At 47.9% G+C, this 13,660-nt stretch overlaps 1 protein-coding gene across 3 annotated transcripts in view; it reads right to left on the reverse strand.

The window, feature by feature from the left end:
* The window catches only part of GAN (gigaxonin), a 291,113-nt gene that overhangs the window by 91,032 nt on the left and 186,421 nt on the right, over positions 1–13,660 (reverse strand). For all 3 annotated transcript variants that reach the window (XM_063945565.1, XM_063945566.1, XM_063945567.1), the window contains exons 7-9: positions 9,860–10,009; positions 6,116–6,252; positions 5,891–6,019 (exon numbers count right to left, since the gene is read on the reverse strand). In XM_063945565.1, the coding sequence (XP_063801635.1) occupies positions 5,891–6,019; positions 6,116–6,252; positions 9,860–10,009 (416 nt within the window). The remainder of the gene's footprint in view (positions 1–5,890; positions 6,020–6,115; positions 6,253–9,859; positions 10,010–13,660) is intronic.

Consider the following 13,660-nt stretch of genomic DNA (forward strand, 5'->3'; position numbering starts at 1 on the left):
TGCGACTTTGGAATATTTCGAATCCAGCCGTGTTGCCGTAACACTTCCAGAGAAAGTGCTACGCTGTTCAGCAACTGCTCTCTTGATCTCGCTTTTATGAGGAGTTCGTCCAAGTAAAGGAATAATGGTGACCCCTTGCTTCCGCAGGAGTACCATCATTTCCACCATTACCTTGGTAAATATTCTCGGTGCCGTGGAGAGACCAAACGGCAACGTCTGAAATTGGTAATGACAATCCTGTACCACAAATCTGAGGTACGCCTGATGAGGTGGATAAATGGGGACATGAAGGTAGGCATCCTTTATGTCCAGAGACACCATAAAATCCCCCCCTTCCAGGCTTGCGATGACCGCTCAGCGATTCCATCTTGAACTTGAACCTTTTCAGGTATATGTTCAGGGATTTTAAATTCAATATGGGTCTGACTGAACCGTCCGGTTTCGGGACTACAAACATGGTCGAATAACCACCCCTTCCTTGTTGAAGGAGGGGAACCTTGACCACCACCTGTTGAAGATACAATTTGTGAATTACAGTTAACACTATTTCCCTCTCGTGGGGGGAAGCTAGTAGGGCCGATTTGAGGTATCGGTGAGGGGGCATCTCTTCGAATTCCAGCTTGTATCCTTGAGACACAATTTCTATTGCCCAGGTTTCCAACTGGGAGTGAACCCACTTGTGGCTGAAATTTCGAAGACGTGCCCCCACCGGGCCTAGCTCCGCCTGTGGAGCCCCAGCGTCATGCGGTGGATTTTGTAGAGGCCGGGGAGGACTTCTGTTCCTGGGAACTAGCTGTGTTGTGCAGCTTCTTTCCTCTGCCCCTGCCAAGAGAGGACGCACCTCGGACTTTCTTGTTTCTTTGTGATCGAAAGGACTGCATTTGATAATACGGTGCTTTCTTAGGCTGTGAGGAAATATATGGCAAAAAATTTGACTTTCCAGCTGTAGCTGTGGAGATCAGGTCCGAGAGATCCTCCCCAAACAATTCCTCACCCTTGTAAGGTAAAACCTCCATATGCCTTTTTGAGTCGGCATCACCTGTCCATTGCCGAGTCCACAGGACCCTTCTGGCAGAAATCGACATAGCATTTATTCTAGAACCCAGTAGACTAATGTCTCTTTGAGCATCTCTCATATATAGGACAGAGTCTTTAATATGCCCCAGGGTCAACAATATAGTATCCTTGTCTAAGGTATCAATTTCCTCAGATAAGGTATCCGTCCATGCTGCTACAGCACTACACACCCAGGCCGACGCGATCGCCGGCCTCAGTAAGGTACCTGAATGTGTATAAATGGACTTCAGGGTAACCTCCTGTTTGCGATCCGCAGCATCCTGTGACGGCAGGGCTACCTTCTTGGATAAGCGTGTTAAAGCTTTGTCCACCCTAGGGGAGGATTCCCAGCGTAACCTGTCCGTTGGCGGGAAAGGATACGCCATAAGAATCCTTTTGGAAATCTGCAGTTTTTTATCTGGAGATTCCCAAGCCTTTTCACATAACTCATTTAGCTCGTGTGAGGGGGGAAAGGTTACCTCCGGCTTCTTTTCCCCATACATATGCACCCTCTTGTCAGGGACTGGGGTTTCCTCTGTGATGTGCAACACATCCTTAATTGCTATAATCATATAACGGATGGATTTAGCCAATTTTGGCTGTAACTTTGCATCATCGTAATCGACACTGGAGTCAGAATCCATGTCGGTATCTGTGTCAACAATTTGGGATAGTGGGCGCTTCTGAGACCCTGACGGCCTCTGCGACATAGGATCAGGCACGGGTTGGGACCCTGACTGTCCCGAGGCTTCAGCTTTTTCTAACCTTTTATGCAAGGAATTAACATTATCATTTAAAACCTTCCACATATCCATCCAATCAGGTGTCGGCGCCATCGGCGGAGAACCACATTCATTTGCTCCCGCTCTGCTTCCACATAGCCTTCCTCATCAGACATGTCGACACAAGCGTACCGACACACCACACACACAGGGAATGCCCTTTCTGAAGACAGTTCCCACACAAGGCCCTTTGGAGAGACAGAGAGAGAGTATGCCAGCACACACCCCAGCGCTATAAACCCAGGAATAACACAGTAACTTAATGTTAACCCAGTAGCTGCTGTTTATATTGTGTTTTGCGCCTAATTATGTGCCCCCCCTCTCTTTTTACCCTCTTCTACCGTGTATCTGCAGGGGAGAGCCTGGGGAGCTTCCTCTCAGCGGAGCTGTGGAGAAAAAATGGCGCTGGCGAGTGCTGAGGAAGAAGCCCCGCCCCCTCGGCGGCGGGTTTCTTTCCCGCTTAAATATGTAATTTTTGGCGGGGGCTCATACATATATACAGTGCCCAGCTGTATATATGTTTAACTTTGCCAAAAGAGGTCCCAAATGCTGCCCAGGGCACCCCCCTCCGCGCTCCCGGCACCCTTACAGTGACCGGAGTATGTGTAGGTGTGTGGAGCAATGGCGCACAGCTGCAGTGCTGTGCGTTACCTCAGTGAAGATCACGGAGTCTTCTGCCGCCTGTGAAGTCTTCTTTGCTTCTCATACTCACCTGGCTTCTGTCTTCCGGCTCTGCGAGGGGGACGGCGGCGCGGCTCTGGGACCGGACGGCGAGGGTGAGATCCTGCGTACCGATCCCTCTGGAGCTAATGGTGTCCAGTAGCCTAAGAAGCAGGACCTAGCTTCAGGGAGTAGGGCTGCTTCTCTTCCCTCTGTCCCACGATGCAGGGAGTCTGTTGCCAGCAGAGCTCCCTGAAAATAAAAAACCTAACAAAATACTCTCAGCAAACTCAGGAGAGCTCACTGAAAAGCACCCAGCTCGTCTGGGCACAGTATCAAACTGAGGTCTGGAGGAGGGACATAGAGGGAGGAGCCAGTGCACACCAGAACCTAAATTCTTTCTTAAAGTGCCCATGTCTCCTGCGGAGCCCGTCTATCCCCCATGGTCCTTACGGAGTCCCCAGCATCCACTAGGACGTTAGAGAAAGTAGCTGAGGATTTCTTTTTTACATTAAAATAAGATTCTTCATCCACCTCTGCCACCTTGTCAGGAATGTGCAGGACTTCTCTAACAGCTTCTATCAGGGCCTGTATTCCCTGTGACAGGGCCACATCCCCCCCACTCTTATCCACTTCACCCTCTTCTGTGTCTGAGGTATCGTCATCAGTATCAGCCTGCATGATCTGGGCCAGAATACGCTTTTGTGGACAAATGGCAGGAGTCCGAGACGCTGGTATGGGAACTGAATCTCTATTCATCAGGTCATCCAAAGACTGTCTTAAGTATTGCGTCTCTTTCTCAGTATGTGATAATTTATTAGAAATATTTGAGATCATCCCTTTAATGGAATCTAATCATGCGGGTTCTGACCCACTAGGCTGAGAATGTGTACTATTCTGGGTACACGGTAGCGATTCTCCTGGGGAGGACAGGCACTCTGCTGTGCAGGAAACAGTCCCTGGACATGGTAATGCGAAGGACACACACACAGAAATGTAAAAATACACAGTTTAAACCACACAGAGCCCGCAGGGAGACACAGAAGATGGAGCCAGCCACACCGTCCCCTTACAGCTAAAGGAAAACTCAGCTGGGTCGCCAAACTAAGCTCATTAATAGGGCTTAGTATTCTACAATGCTCCCCCCCTTACTAAGACCCTCTTGTACCGCTAAAGAGACGTGGAGTCTTTGTGGAGGAGCTGCGCTTTCCTATGATTCCTGTCAGTGTAAGCTGCAAAAATGGTGCTGGTGAGCTGCTGGATTTGGTCATAGTGAAGCCCTGCCCCCGTAATGGCGCGTGGGTTCCCGTTTTTTTGTTATACTGGCTGAGGTGTTTTTCATGCTTACCCCGGGTTAGAACCCCGGTAAGCTGTGCCAGTGTAGGGTAAATTAAACAGCTCAGCTCGCCCCTCACAGTGGAACACACTTCCAAAAAGCATGCTGTACCGAGCGTTGGAGACGCAGTCTGCATGTCAGTGTTGCGCTCCATACCTTAATGCCGCCATTACAGCCGGGGACCCGCTAACCGGGACGCCGACCATCTACTTACCACTCTTCTTGCTTCTGGCTCTGTTAGGGGTGGCGGCATGCTGCGGGACTGTACGCTCGGGGCTTGCGAATAGGTCCGTCAGGAGCTATGTCCTGTCAGCGGGGAACGGGATTATTAACACACTGTAGGAGGTTGCCCCCCCCCAAGTCCCACGAAGCAGGCAAGCTGGTGCCAACCAGTCCTGCCTGAAAAAAACAAGTGCCAAGGCTCCTAGTGGACCCGTCTATACCCCATGGTACTAATGTGGACCCCAGTATCCTCTAGGACTTAAGAGAAAATAGTATTGTAAGGCAATGCGAACAAAAAAACTGGGCTCCCGCGATCTTCTACTGCGATCCTCCCGCAATGGTGAGTTGGAACGGTGAGGTCACTAACAGCTGACTGGGGGGGTGTGTGTGACCCCAGCGCAGGGTCACAATCGCATAGTAGCACAATTTTATTCACATTACAGGCTACGGGGAAGGGGAATGTGGGGAAGCAACGGGTGTTACGGCCTCTAGGATCCATACAAAGAGACGGCCCTGCCTTCTTGTTCCTGCTGCACTGGCGCCGCCGCTGCTGCTCCAGTGCTGCCAAACAAGGGAGACTTTAGGAGGCGGGCCAGACACAGGGGGGCCAGACACAGGGGGATGCAAAGCTGCTTGCAGCGTCGCCCGCGGCCCAACACATACTGCATGTGGATGTGGAGGGTTGCGCACAGCAGAGAGAAGCCAGCCCTCCTCCTGCCATGCTGCCTTCTATATACTTGCTGCTGTTCACGTTGTGTGCTGTGGCCAGGCGGAAGCAGACAATTACAAAGGACTGTACGCAATTCTGTCCTATTCCGGCCCACTTTAACCCCGCCTGATTAGGCAGTGACACTGATGGGGGCAGAGAGAACGGACAAAAGGCACAGAGACTGTGGTCTCCGCTGCTCTTCTCCCCTCTTAATGCGCATTACGCAAACCTCAGATGGTGACATTTTTTAAGACGCAAAACAGAAAGCTGAGCTTTCACTGCTTCTATGAATCCCCCTCCCCATAGTACGGTATCGGGAAGCAATATTTACACTGATTAGGGGCACTGCTGGAGAAATCTAAGATTTCTCTGCGGTAACCCTTCTGTGAATTGAGCGCAGCAGGGGAAAACACTTATCACTGGCTTTTCACTGCCCCACGAATAGACATGGCTTCACGGTTTCATTTTAATTTACTAAACTATTTTACCACTGGTGCATCACAAATAGAGTCATACCACAACTGATAGGTCACCTACAGTAATGAGTAGTAGTCATGGGTTTTTCTAACAGATCTGCAAAGCTAGGACAAGCATATAAAAACTATGCTAAAGAAAATAATAAGTATGAACACTAGGTGGCAGTAGCAACCTTTTCAAGTTATACAATGGCTCTCATTGGTCCATCAATATACCATTAAACTTAAATAAGAACAGGGGCAGTGTACAATGTGCTGGTTTTTCCTGCACTATACATTCCTCTCAAAAACAAGAAAGAAAAAAAAAAAAGGAAAAAAAAAAAAGACAACCAAAAAACAAAACAAAAAAACAACCACATCTTTGACAGTAAATTGAATACAGCCTGCACAAATGCACAAAATACTGTGATTCTATCATCTATGATGTGCAATAAACTCCAATTTATTATTATTAGTAAGTTATTTATATAGCACCAGCACATTCCGTCGCGCTTTTCAATTGGGAACAAAATAGTTAAATAAGACTGAGTAATAATACAGACAGAGGTAGGAGGGCCCTGCTCACCTGCTTACACTTTATAGGAATGTACAACTAAAGAATACTTAAAACTTTACAGATACAAAATAAACAAATGAAAAGTAATTGTACCTTTTAAAGTCATCATGGTAGAACTCCGATTTACAGGCTACCATTTCGTTGTTCTGTTCGTTTTCCCGACTTCTAACTCCACCAAAGACATACAGCTCCATACCGACACCACATGCAACAGCACCAAACCTGAAGAGCAGAGGCAAGTGAGAGAGAGAGAGACAATGGAGCACATGGCCTTCTCTAGATAGGGGCTGCAGTTTGGCCATTTGGTGACACCCTCACCTCCTCTCTTTCAAGGGGCAGATTGCTGTCCACTGCTGAGTTTTGGGGTCATAAGACTCAACAGACTCAAAGAGTTTTCCGTACGAGCCTCCTCCCATTGCATAGATTTTCTTCTTCATTGCTGCATAGCAGCCGATCTGTAATTAATCCACAAAGCCCAGGAAAGTCAACAAGAGTGTGCCGGCTACAAACAAAATATACGTTTATTTGAGTTGTGGTGTGAAGTGCGGACACAAGGGGGTAAATTTACTAAGAATCGTATTTTCCCGTTTGAGGTCAAAGTTCAATCACGAATGACATCGAAAGTGTAAATATGCAACTTTTTGAATTGATTACGACTAATTTACTAAGCTGCCGTATACTGCATTTTCGGGTTTTCCGATGTCGATGTCATTCGTTTTTTTTGGCAGTGTTTTACGTGAGTGACTTGTAAAACACTGCCGACTTTAATACAATGAATCTCGGCCGGATCTGAGAGATCCGTGCTGGGCTTCATTGTGCACCTTGTAAAAAAAATAAAAAAAGTTTAAATGTAAAAAAAAAATTGCGTGGGGTCCCCCCTCCTAAGGCAAACCAGCCTCGGGCTCTTTGAGCCGATCCTGGTTGCAGAAATATGGGGAAAAAATGGACAGGGGTTCCCCCATATTTAAGCAACCAGCATCGGGCTCTGGTCCTGGTTCCAAAAATACGGGGGACAAAAAGAGTAGGGGTCCCCCGTATTTTTGAAACCAGCACCGGGCTCCACTAGCTGGACAGATAATGCCACAGCCGGGGGTCACTTTTATACAGTGCCTTGCGGCCGTGGCATCAAATATCCAACTAGTCACCCCTGGCCGGGGTACCCTGGGGGAGTGGGGACCCCTTCAATCAAGGGGTCCCCCCCCCCCAGCCACCCAAGGGCCAGGGGTGAAGCCCGAGGCTGTCCCCCCCATCCAATGGGCTGCGGATGGGGGGCTGATAGCCTTTGTTCAAAGTGAATGATATTGTTTTTAGTAGCAGTACTACAAGGCCCAGCAAGCCTCCCCCGCAAGCTGGTACTTGGAGAACCACAAGTACCAGCATGCGGCGGGAAAATGGGCCCGCTGGTACCTGTAGTACTACTACTAAAAAAATACCCCAAAAAAGACAACACACACACACCTTGAAAGTATAACTTTAATACATCCATCCACACCTCCATATACACATACTTACCTTATGTTCCCACGCAGGTCGGTCCTCTTCTCCAGTAGAATCCATGGTGTACCTGTAGAAAAAATTATACTCACATAATCCATGGTTGAAGGCTCCTCGGTAAATCCTTTTGTAATCCACGTACTTGTAAAAATAAAAAAACGGATACCCGACCACGAACTGAAAGGGGACCCATGTTTTCACATGGGACCCCTTTCCCCGAATGCCAGAAACCCACTCTGACTGATGTCTAAGTGGGTTTCTTCAGCCAATCAGGGAGCGCCACGTTGTGGCACCCTCCTGATCGGCTGTGTGCTCCTGTACTGTCTGACAGGCGGCACACGGCAGTGTTACAATGTAGCGCCTATGCGCTCCATTGTAACCAATGGTGGGAACTTTCAGGTCAGCGGTGAGGTCACTTTCGGTCAACCGCTGACCTGAAAGTTCCCACTATTAGTTACAATGGAGCGTATAGTCGCTACATTGTAACACTGCCGTGTGCCGCCTGTCAGACAGTACAGGAGCACACAGCCGATCAGGAGGGTGCCACAACGTGGCGCTCCCTGATTGGCTGAAGAAACCCACTTAGACATCAGTCAGGGGGGGTTTCTGGCATTCGGGGAAAGGGGACCCATGTGAAAAAACATGGGTCCCCTTTCAGTTCGTGGTCGGGTATCCGTTTTTTTATTTTTACAAGTACGTGGATTACAAAAGGATTTACCGAGGAGCCTTCTACCATGGATTATGTGAGTATATTTTTTTCTACAGGTACACCATGGATTCTACTGGAGAAGAGGACCGACCTGCGTGGGAACATAAGGTAAGTATGTGTATATGGAGGTGTGGATGGATGTATTAAAGTTATACTTTCAAGGTGTGTGTGTGTTGTCTTTTTTGGGGTATTTTTTTAGTAGTAGTACTACAGGTACCAGCGGGCCCATTTTTCCGCCGCATGCTGGTACTTGTGGTTCTCCAAGTACCAGCTTGCGGGGGAGGCTTGCTGGGCCTTGTAGTACTGCTACTAAAAACAATATCATTCACTTTGAACAAAGGCTATCAGCCCCCCATCCGCAGCCCATTGGATGGGGGGGCCAGCCTCGGGCTTCACCCCTGGCCCTTGGGTGGCTGGGGGGGGGGACCCCTTGATTGAAGGGGTCCCCACTCCACCAGGGTACCCCGGCCAGGGGTGACTAGTTGGATATTTGATGCCACGGCCGCAAGGCACTGTATAAAAGTGACCCCCGGCTGTGGCATTATCTGTCCAGCTAGTGGAGCCCGGTGCTGGTTTCAAAAATACGGGGGACCCCTACTCTTTTTGTCCACCGTATATTTGGAACCAGGACCAGAGCCCGATGCTGGTTGCTTAAATATGGGGGAACCCCTGTCCATTTTTTCCCCATATTTCTGCAACCAGGATCGGCTCAAAGAGCCTGAGGCTGGTTTGCCTTAGGAGGGGGGACCCCACGCAATTTTTTAAATTTTTTTTATAACATTTTCCCCCCCTTCCCACTGAAAAACATGCACGGATCTCATGGATCCGTGCATGCCTATACAAACACGGGATAAAAAAGCAGGTCTGTTTTTTTTAGCACGGCAGTGTTTGGCTATTGTCGGCAGTGTTTGTGTTTTGCACTTTTTAGTAAATGACCGATTTCTACCAAATTGCAGGCGTATTTGACCGATGGTGTATTGATTCGTGATTTTTTCCTAGGACTTCCAAAATATTACGAATGCCCTCATCACTGCCGTGATTTTTGCTTAGTAAATTCCCGAGATGACACTTTGAAGAAAAAACGGCATCTCGGTCAAAATCGGGACCTTAGTAAATATACCCCAAGGTTTCTACAATTTCAATGTATTTTAGAGCAGCCTTAAGCTAGCCGTGCACTGAATAGTAATCATTCACAGCCTGAAAGGTGGTCTGGATTGTATGGTTACCAAACTTAACCAATGCCCCGACCATCATTCTGCCCTCTACAGGAATGGGGATCGCTAGGCAACCTACTTACTAGCGTCTCAGCCTGCCAGGTCAGATAATGGCTGGATTGTCAAATCAAAAACATGAATCTTCATACACCTTTTAAATGCCCATAAACTGTATAGGCCAATCCATGAATTCCTTTCCTCTTTGGTTTTAGGAATGCTGACAAAATTTGATGGAGGGCTCAGTTGGCCACACATAGCTTTAGGCCAATATCTCAGCACTAAACTTTATAGAAAATATACTTACATATATACTTACATATACATACGGGTGGTCTTCAATTTGCCGGCAATTGGGATCCCGTCGCACAGTATACCAGCGCCGGAATCCCGACACCTGGCATACAGACACCTTTTCTCCCTCTTGGGTGTTCACGACCCCCCTAGAGGGAGAATAGATAGCGTGTAGCGTGCCACCGTGCCCGCAGCGAGCCCGCAAGGGGCTCATTTGCGCTCGCCCAGCTGTCGGTATTCCGGCACCGGTATGCTGGCTGCCGGCATACCACACTACACCCATACATACAGATTTGAGTATATACATACTGTATATAGAGCCTAAGTCAGTAAAACTGAACTACAGATCTTTACCTTTCGAACCATAGTCATGTCCTGTTGCTTGCTCCAGGTTTTCGTACAAGTGTCATAGGATTCCATAGACATCAACTCGCTGTCGCCGTCTTCTCCTCCCAGGATATAGATAACACCATCAATTTCCACCACACCAAAGCTGTGCCTTGCCTATTGGGGATACATACAGTAATTTTTGCTGTTTTACCAGGAAATTACACTGACAAAAGAAATGGTTTAAAAAAAACTTTGGGGGGATTCCTGGTAGGGACCCCATTTACTACATGGTATTGGTGGTTACAGAGGTACAAATATCCCAATTGATTTTATTCATTTTTTGAGCCTGCATATTGCCTCCTCCCACGCACAAAATAGCATCATCTTAGGTGACCTGCTACTCTGACAAGAACAGGAGATGTACAGGCGGGATGGGGATAGAATCCCGTCGGCCGGGATCCCAGAGATCAGAATACCGACACCGGGATCCCAGCCAGCAGTGGGGCGAGCGCTAGAAAGCCACTTGCTGGCTCGCTGCACTCGCCACAGGTACTATTCCCACTCTATGGGTGTCGTGGGCCGCTGAGAACGCCGCTGCTGGCATTCTCAGCGGTCGGAATCCTGAACGTCAGGATCCCGACCGCCGGAATATTGACTATATCCCGTACAGACAGACCCGTCTCTTCTGAGGCACGACCTATAGGAGGAGGATAAAGACCGAGGAAGAGGTGGAACATTGGGTCTCAATAGCTGTTTGCATTTCAGCAAAACCAGATATGAAAACAGGAGCAACGTACACCCAGTGGGATTACCATAAAGACGATCCAGTCTCCAAACTTCTAGGGCAGGGACACTATACTTTACCTATGAAGGAAGTGTGCCCTTTAATGCATGGTAACTATAAGGTAACGGTATATGTGAAGCAGAGTCTCCAATACCTATAGCAGCCTTGCTCCATGCTCTACCCTATAGGATGGAGAATTACTGCTGTAGCACGATTACATTCTTTATTTGACATTGAATAGCTGGACTATAACCACCCATGCAGGATATAAACCTGGCAAAGTAGCTGCTTTTTGTGAAGGCATGCATGTACCTGTGTGGGGAACAACACAGAGACAGTAAATATGTTGCCGCTGTTCTGCAGAGTAAGTATCCCTGGTGGGCTGATTGTTCAGGCAGAGTGTTTGCCTAATGCTTCTGATGTAGATAGGAAACATTTCATCTGCCAAACACCAGAATAGGAATGAACTATAGCCCCCATTCCCAATAACACAGGCACTGGCTTAGACGCCATCCCAACTAGATTATGAAAGGAAAACACAGACCAGTCCTTATAAACAAACTGTGGGAAACCTTTCTACAAGCACGTAGGGAGCAACTATTGCCACCAGTCACTGTATAACCTAAACCGGACAAAGAGCCATTACTCAGAGTATTACTGACCTACAGTATATATCGCTGTACACAGCCCCCATTAAGATACTGGACAGAATTCTGGCCATGGACCTCAATAAAGGAACTGGAAAAAGTATGCATCAAGACAGGCAGGGTCCATTCCTAACAAACCCACCAGTGCTAACCTGAGAAAGCTATATAATGATCTATATAAAGCGTTCGCATAAGGAAGCTGTAATTGTTTAGCTAGATGCCACAAAGGAATTTTATTCTGCTGAACGGAGATTCTGATGAGAAACTCTGCTTTAGGCTCACCTTGCTTCCCATCACCGCACAAAGCCACAGCCTGTGTTAGATTACATCAGATCCAGCTAATCATAGGTCTGATCTAAAGCTGGGTACACACTTGAAAGACACATCGATCTAGCGACGGACCATTAGGATGACACAATGGGGGTAATTCCAAGTTGATCGCAGCAGGAATTTTGTTAGCAGTTGGGCAAAACCATGTGCACTGCAGGGGAGGTAGATAATAGGATTTTGGTACTTACCAGGTAAATCCTTTTCTTTGAATCCATAGGGGGCACTGGAGTACTCTTGGGATATGGACGGTTTCCGTAGGAACAAGGCACTGAATATTAAAATTTAGAACTCTCCTCCCCTCCATATCCCAGAGTACCTCAGTGTTTTTTACTGAGCCGAACAGGAGCGATAGAGAGGTTGACAATGGAGAATTACATATAACAGAACGGACAACAATAAAGTTGACACATAACGTGACTGACAACTAAACAGTTGGCACAATAACCGATAGAACTTGAAACTTGAACCAGTCGGTGAGAATGTGTTACCATACGATTCCCTGAACTTACCGCAAACTAGGTAAAACTGCTCTGGGTGGGCGTCCAGTGCCCCCTATGGATTTAAAGAAAAGGATTTACCTGGTAAGTACCAAAATCCTATTTTCTTTTTCATCCACTAGGGGTCACTGGAGTACTCTTGGGACGTACCAAAGCTTCCCCCGTGGGCGGGAGAGCAGTTTGGCACCTGTAACACTAGGCGGCCAAAGCTAGATGCTGATGCCGCAAACGTATCAAACTTGTAAAAGCGCACAAACGTGTGCACTGATGACCAGGTAGCCGCACGGCAAAGCTACGTCGTAGAAGCCCCACGACCAGCTGCCCATGAAGTTCCCACAGAACGTGTGGAATGAGCGGTTACTGATGTAGGCGGCTGTAACCTAGCATGAAGGTAAGCCTGACGTATGGTCAGTTTAATCCATCTGGATAAGGTCTGCTTAGAAGCTGGCCAACCCATCTTGGCAGCATCATACATAACAAACAACGTATCCGTCTTACGAACTGTAGACGTTCGGGACACATAAACGCGTAATGCGCGTACCACATCCAAGGTTCCAGAATTTCCTGTCAACACAGGAACTACTATTGGTTGATTGATGTGAAAGGATGACACTACCTTTGGTAGGAAAGCGGGATTCGTCCGAAGTTCCGCTCGGTCATCATGAAACACCAAATACGGTGGCTTGCATGACAAGGCACCCAAATCGGAAACACGCCTTGCTGAAGCCAAGGCTAGTAGGAAAATTGTTTTCCAAGTGAGAAACTTAATATCCACTTGGTGTAAGGGTTCAAAATATGAAGACTGTAAGAAATCTAAAACCAGATTCAAGTCCCATGGCGCTGTAGGTGGAATGAATGGAGGCTGTACTCTGAGGACACCTTGCAGAAAAGTGTGTACAGACGGCAATAGAGCCAATCGTCTTTGAAAGTAAATTGACAAAGCAGATACCTGCACCTTTAGTGTAGATAAACGCAGTCCTCCATCTAACCCCGTCTGTAGAAATAACAAAAGACGGGATAACTTGAAAGATGTCGGAAACTTCCGATCCTCGCACCAATCTATATAGGCACGCCAAATTCTGTAATAATGAGCTGCCGTAACTGGCTTCCTAGCACGTAACATGGTTGGTATAACCGATTCTGGAATGCCCTCTCTCCTTAAGAGGGTGGTCTCAACAGCCACTCCGTCAAACGCAGCCGCGCTAAATCGGGGTAAAGGAACGGACCCTGTTGTAACAGGTCCGGACGAAGTGGGATCGGCCAAGGCTCGTCTGCGAGTAGTCCTCGGAGATCCGAGAACCAAGCTCTCCGAGGCCAATGAGGCGCCACTAGTATGACTGTGACGGATTCTCTTTTGATCTGTTTTAGCAACAGAGGGAGCAGCGGAAACGGTGGAAACAGGTACATGAGGCTGTACGGCCACGCGACGGTGAGAGCATCCACCGCCACTGCCTTTGGATCTCGCGTTCTGGACACATACTGGGGCGTTTGGTGATTGTGGTGAGATGCCATCAGGTCCACTTGAGGGTAACCCCACCTCTCGGCCAACATGTGAAACACTTCTGGA

This window comes from Pseudophryne corroboree, chromosome 11 (assembly GCF_028390025.1).
Source record: "Pseudophryne corroboree isolate aPseCor3 chromosome 11, aPseCor3.hap2, whole genome shotgun sequence".
NCBI classification, from domain to species: domain Eukaryota; kingdom Metazoa; phylum Chordata; class Amphibia; order Anura; family Myobatrachidae; genus Pseudophryne; species Pseudophryne corroboree.